This window comes from Pistacia vera, unplaced genomic scaffold, assembly GCF_008641045.1.
Source record: "Pistacia vera cultivar Batoury unplaced genomic scaffold, PisVer_v2 Contig468, whole genome shotgun sequence".
NCBI classification, from domain to species: Eukaryota; Viridiplantae; Streptophyta; class Magnoliopsida; order Sapindales; family Anacardiaceae; genus Pistacia; species Pistacia vera.
In genome coordinates this window covers 231,699-239,010 of record NW_022196299.1, presented here as the reverse complement: position 1 = coordinate 239,010, position 7,312 = coordinate 231,699, and the positions used below count along the sequence as shown (strand labels likewise).

The window sequence follows — 7,312 nt, the reverse complement described above, 5'->3', positions numbered from 1 at the left end:
TTTGGGCATTTTACTGTTTAACTTTTTTGGGAATACTAATAATAGTATTCCCAAAAACCAACCAAACGGAGCCTATATTTTTTATTTTTTATTTTATAATTCATATTTTAGTAATACAGTATTAGGATTTCAATCATAGTTTAGTAATACTATAATTTCAATACAACATTTCAATTGCCTACTTTTGAAATAGATAAAAGATCGTTTCTTAAAACCAGTAAAAATAAGTGTCATTGATGGAACTGTAAATATAGTTGATGCATGGTCAATTGATGTGAAGTCATAGACAATTGTCAATGGTTTTAAGCGCTACAAAATAAGGACCACTTATGTCAATGAATTGTAAGTTACAAATAAAGTGGACGAAGAGAATAAAAGAGTCACTTTAGAATTGAGTGATCAGATTCGACAAATTCACTACACTAATTGAATAGATATTAATGTCTTCTTCGATTATCCAAATGAGCAACAAATTGTGTATATTTTAACCAAAGGAGATATCATTGTTGCAATTAGACAAGAAGAGAAAGGAAATAATCCTAAGGATAATAGTACAGAAATACAAAAAGTTTTGTGCCATGAAGCTCTAAATATGTTTTAGAAACTAAAAATACTTTGGCTTCAACAAGAAGGTATCTATACTAACGAGCTATTATGTACTCGTAAGGTAAAAGATGTGATAACAACTCTAAAACATAAATCATTGTCCCAAATAATTTTAAATAAATATTTCATTTCATTTTAAACCTTTAATTTTATATAACATATATTTTTTTGTAATATACAGATAATTATTACTATGTAGAGATAACTTTCCTTAAGGCGAGAATAAGAAAAATTATAACTTATTACAATGTAGAATTTATTCTTATTTATAGCTATTTCAAATTAGAATTAGAATTTTTTATAATTATGTAGAGTTTATTCCTATAACGTATCACTATAGAAATATTTTATTGTAATAGACACTTGGCATTAATAATCTTCTGTTAGAAGTTGGTGCGGAAGAGAGATAGCCATTACACAAAAATCTTCTCCCTATAAATGTAACCAAACATTTCTTCCCAAACTACAACTAATCTCAATCTTTCCAAAAAAAAAATGACAGAAAAAATTCCCACAAAATTTCTCCTTTTGTGCTTCCCTCTCTTAGCCATTTTCTTTCCATGCAATGTTTATTGCTGGTCCACATATGGCTCCCAAATCAAAGGGATGTTTGTGTTTGGGAGCTCTTTGGTTGACAATGGCAACAACAATTTCCTCCTCACACTTGCTAAAGCGAACTACTCACCATATGGCGTCGACTTCCCCGGTGGACCTTCCGGTCGATTCACGAATGGGATGAATGTGATTGATCTTCTCGGTGAGGAGCTTCAGCTTCCTTCTTTGATTCCAGTTTTTTATGACCCTTCAACTAAGGGAAGAACAATTGTTCATGGTGTCAACTATGCTTCTGGTGGCTCTGGTATATTAAATGATACTGGCTCAATTGCGGTAAGGAAACATTAAAACTCATCATTTTATGTATCACCAACTGTAGTTAAATAAGCACATCAAATCTAGCTGGTCCACATTAAATTAGAATCAAATACATGGATCTTTGTAAGGGGACTCACGGTCTATATCACATAATCATTAATTCATTATTTTACTATTTTTTTTTTCTCTTATTATCTGCGGTTATGAACCTCCAATCAAGTCCAGCTGTTGTCTAGTGACAATGGCTGGTCACTGCCCAGCTTCTGCACCTCTTTAAGAAAGAGATCTACTTTAGATTACGTGCTTTATCAGTTATCATTTAAAATATTGAAGATCTTAAACTCGAGTTTCTGAAATCAGTGTTTTGCCTGCGTCGGAGGAATATCGTTACCCCAACGACTTTGGGGTATAGATTCGTATGCCGACAGCTTCATGACGTTGGCGTATTGGCAAGTACACCGACGCCTGGTTCGGGTGTCGGGTTTGGCATCAGTGTATATAATTTTACTGGTGGTGTTGAACATGAAATAAAATGCTTCATGCCCATGCTCACATGCCTATTTTCTGAGAAAGAAGTTGAAGACTTAAATATCGATAATGTTGATGTTTATTTAATGGTTGAAATATTTAGGTTAAGTGGTAACAGGTAACTTAATAATATCACGGATTTTTCAGGGCAATGTAGTGAGTCTGAATGAACAAATCAGGAACTTTGACGAGGTGACATTGCCAGAATTAAAAACTCACGTGGATTGCAGGAGCAGGGATTTACTACACAATTACTTGTTTGTTGTGGGAAGTGGAGGGAACGATTACTCATTCAACTACTTCCTGACACAGGCCAACGCCAATGTCAGTGTTGAAGCCTTCACTGACAATCTTATCAACTCACTGTCTCACCAACTCAAGGTATGGTATTCTATTAATGACCCCAATCCAACTAGCCTTTATTTTTCGTTGATAATTAGGGTGTTTGACCAACTTACAAGTATCTCAATTAATTTTTAAGGTCTATTAAACATCCTACAGACCTCAAAAAATCAGATAAACCATAATATTAGTGTGATATGTAGCCCCAAGGTTTGAATCCAAGAAGTCAAAGAAGAGAGTAAATCTCCTGTTATCCAATTAACCAATTTACTACCAATCACTTTGCTGCATGATATATTTTTACAATTATCATATTAATCGAAGGTAATAACTAATCATAACAGTACTCACTAGTAGTTCACTGCAATATAAAGGAGGTAAATAACTAAGTTACATGAGCTAAGTCTTTTTATATGGTGAAATTTAGCATCATGTATAAACAAGGTTATTATGCAGTATTGGAGGGTAAGCTATTCTGTACCAACCATTAGATTTCTCTGATGATCTCTGACTGTTTGGCCATAGGAGAAATCTGATGGTCGATATAGGGTAATTAATTAATATTACCCTGATACGGTATCAATTATCTGTATAATATCTAGTAATGTGAAAGAAAAAAACTTCTATGCAATGGATTTATGTACAATCAACTAATTATAGGTCACGTGTATGTCATATATACATGCTAATATAATATTCTATGATTGGTCGGTTGCGTATACATCTGTCGTACGGAATTTTTTATTTTCCATATAACATGAATAACACTTGTTACATATATGACATGTAAATTTTATTTATATTATATAAGTATTATTTATATTTTACGTTTAATTTTTGTCTTAATATCTTTACGTCTTAATATCTTTACCCATCTTATGTATATGTAGTAGCAAATTTGACATTTTTTTTTTTTGAATTCATTTCTTGTGTTTGATACAGAAATTGTACCGTTTAGGAGGCCGAAAATTTGTGTTAATGTCAGTAAATCCACTTGGGTGCAATCCTGTGGCTAGGGCATCTCAGCCAACGGGTCAAGACGGCTGCATACAGGTTTTGAATCAAGCGGCTCACCTCTTCAATTCTCGGTTGAGATTAACAGTTGATTTTATCCAGCCACAAATGCCGGGTTCTACTCTTGTTTTTGTTAACTCATACAAGATTATCACGGATATTATCGGTGATCCTGTTTCCAATGGTAAGATTAAAAAGTACAGACGTACGCAGGAAAGATTGATAACATATATAATTACTTCATTAATCGAACAGGAAGTTAATTGATTGTAATAATGTTTTTACAGGATTTAATGACACAAGGAATGCTTGCTGTCAAGTTCTATCTGTAAATGAAGGAGGAAATGGAATTCTGTGCAAAAGAGGAGGACGAGTGTGTGCAGAAGGGAACATTCATGTTTTCTTTGATGGGTTGCATCCAACAGAAGCTGTGAATATTCAAATAGCTAAAAAGGCTTTTGGTTCTTATAATAGAGATGAAGTTTATCCCATTAATGTTAGACAACTAGCCAAACTTTAGATTTCTCTCTCAGTAATTCTGTTTGATATTCAAAGTTGCAGCAGATGTTTCTGATTTGTAAGGCTTTTCAAAATTTAATTAATTTGGTGATGATTCCATCCTCTAGGTTCATACATTGCTGTGTAATGTTTAACGGATTTATAAATAAATAATTAAATTTTGTCAAATCGAAAGAATTTGTATTACAATTGATGTGTATGTGTGTTCATCCATTTATGACATATTATGTCTTCTTGAGTATGGTTTTATACAGTAAATGTCTCATGATTTATTTAGTGTATCCAATTATTTAAAGTATGTTACATGATTGTTCAAACAAAAGAAAAAAGAAAATTAACTTTATATTTAATTATCTAATTGATATTTTGAAACAGTCTTCCAAAGTTATTAGAACAAATTAATATAAAACCACTGCCTAATTACTTGGTACTTGATTTTTTCTGTTTTTATGCATATATTATTCAATTTTCCCGTCATTTTCTGTACGCCAAAATCGCCCTATAAATAGTGGTAACACATTTGACTTCGCGCAAGTGAAGGAACACATTAAATGTTGCTACACCACACAATCAATATATAAATCCCCATAACTTTTTCCCCATTCTCCACCCGAAATCCAAACCAAAATAATGAGTATTAATCTTCTTCTTCTTTGCCTCCCTCTCTTTACCAGTTTCTCGCCATGCAATTGCCATTCCAAGCCCAAAGACAAAAATAATGCCTCTAAAATCAAAGGGATGTTTGTGTTTGGAAGCTCTCTAGTTTCCAATGGCAACAACAATTTCTTCCCATCACAGTCTCAACTAAACTACCTTCCATATGGAATAGACTTTCCCGGTGGACCTACTGGTAGAGCCACAAATGGAAAAAATGTAATCGATTTTTTCGCTGACAATCTTAAGCTTCCTCCTTTCTGTCCCCCACCATTTTCTGACCCTTCGACGAAGGGACCCCAATTGGTTCATGGTGTAAACTTTGCTTCTGCAGGCTCTGGTATAATTGATGATACTTCGCCATATGCTGTATGGATAACTCTTTTATGTAATACGAAGCATGTTTGGTTAAACATATGGCCAAAAGAGCTTATTTAAGCACTTTTAAAATTTTTTAGATACATTTTCTTGACCAAACAACTAACAGATTTTTCATAAAAAAGTTCTACTCTCGTAAGCTTTTTTTTTTCTATAAACTATATTTGAAGAAGCTGTACCAAACGGATCTTTAATTGCATTTCAAAAGTACTTATAGAAATTTAAGTAAGTTATTTTATTTATGGCTTATAGGAGAAATAATTTATTTAAAGTTGCAATTTCAAAAACATGAATGTTTTATTTTATAAATTTGACTTGTATTAGAAAATTCTTTTACATTTTTTAACCAAACAATTAACAATTTTTTTTTCTTAAAACCTATACTTTTATAAGCTAGATTCAAATAAGCTCTTCTTGTATAAATTACTCAAATAAGCCGTATCAAATAGATCCACAATCTTTTTTATATACCTAAAGCATAGATATTTAACAAAAAGAGAATATTAATTTCGTATACTGGTAAGCATCAATCGTCTTTTAATTTCAGACCAATGCAACAAATCTAAATACTCAAATCCACAACTTTGAGATGGTGACTTTACCGGCATTAGAAGCTCAACTGGGTAGCAAAAGATCAGATTTTCTGCCAAACTACTTGTTTGTTGTGGGAACTGGAGGGAATGATTACTTATTCAACTATTTTACGCCCAAGCTATCCCCTTGGTATACCTACATGCATTAGCTATTGCCTCTGGCCCGGTCAAAGTCACTCTAGTCGACCTAGACAACTCGTGGATGACACCCATCCTACACTACTTGGAGAACGATGAACTCCCCAAAGATAAAAATGAAGCAAGGTGGCTTAGAGTCAAAGCGGCACGGTTTACCATATATGAGAGCCGCCTACTCAGAAGGTCATTCTCAGGACCATACCTCAAGTGCATTACTCCCGAGGAAGCAAAACACGTATCACAGAGCTCTACGAAGGCGAGAGTGGCAACCATGTCGGAGGGTAGAGTCTCGCCACTAACAGCTGGCTACTACTGGCCCACCATGCACACTAACGCAGCCAAATATGCCCAAAAGTGTGACAGCTGCCAACGCTTCTCCAAAGTCTCACATCTTCCTCTGGAGCGGCTCACCTCTATACTCACACCATGGTCATTCATGAAATGGGGAATGAATATCGTCGGAAAACTACCAACTGCGCTAGGCCAAAAAGTGTATATGCTTGTGGTCACCGATTACTTCACTAAATGGACAGAAGCAGAAGCCTTCGCCCAGATCAGAGATAGCGAAGTTAAGAGCTTCATATGGAAGAACGTAGAAGAACGTTGTTTGTCAGTTCGGCCCACCCAAGGAGATAGTGATAGACAACGGCTCCCAGTTTATCAGTTCAAGTTTTCAAGACTTCTGCAAGACATGGAACATCAAGTTAAGCTTCTCCACTCCCCGATACCCCCAAACGAATGGGCAAGCTGAATCCTCGAACAAAAGCATCCTCCAAATATTGAAGAAGAGACTACAAAAAGAAAATGGCGCTTAGGCTACTATGGTCTTACCGCACCATTGTACATTCGTCAATGGGAGAAACATCCTTTTCGTTGGCCTATGGCTCGAAAGCTGTTATCCTAGCAAAAGTAACAAATCTGTCGGCATAGCTTCAGTGGATAGACGAAGACGTCAACAGACCACAACTTTGCCGCAACCTCGACCTCACCGATGAGTTACGGGACCAAGCATTAATCCGCAACGCCGTATACCAATGGAAGGTAGCCTAGCACTACAACAAGAATGTCTGAGCAAGAATCTTCAAAGTTGGCGATTGGATTTTGCGTCGGGTCTTCCAAAACACAAAGTTGCTAAGAGTCGGCAAGCTTGGTCCCTCTTGGAGGGACCTTACAGAATCACCAAAGTTGTCGGCAAAGAGGTATACCAACTACAAACAATGGAAGGCAAGAACATCACTAATAGTTGGAATGCCACGCATCTGAAAATCTATCATTTCTGATAATCAGTCGACTCGGCCCCACCTTCTCATTTTTCTTATCCATTACAAGGTACAGAGTGGGTCTATCCACTCCCTATATCTCTGTTAAACGTTTTTTATTTTCTTCAACTTAGATTTCGTTATTAATAAAAGTATTATTCAGGTTTCATAAGTGTGTAGGAGTTGTGGATTCCCTAAGCTACAGTGATGTCGAGGCATAGACACCCCTAGCAACCCTTCGGGGCACTCGCCACCAACAAAGCTAAAAAAACTATCATAAGATAGAAAATAAACAAGAGGAGTCAGACTCCTATAAAAATGCTTGACGGGCCAAAACTAAACATAATTCAGTGCACACGACACTTACTATTAGAGTCATGAAAGTGACTCTATTTTGGTGATAAAAAT

At 35.4% G+C, this 7,312-nt stretch overlaps 1 protein-coding gene across 1 annotated transcript; it reads left to right on the top strand.

Annotated features, from left to right (window-relative positions):
• The first annotated feature begins 1,101 nt into the window (after nt 1-1,101).
• On the top strand, nt 1,102-3,883 carry LOC116145830 (GDSL esterase/lipase At4g16230-like). The gene is made up of 4 exons (XM_031431262.1): nt 1,102-1,494; nt 2,155-2,388; nt 3,292-3,547; nt 3,651-3,883. Exons 1-4 carry the CDS (start codon nt 1,102-1,104, stop codon nt 3,881-3,883), a joined length of 1,116 nt encoding a protein of 371 aa, XP_031287122.1.
• The last annotated feature ends 3,429 nt before the right edge of the window (nt 3,884-7,312 follow it).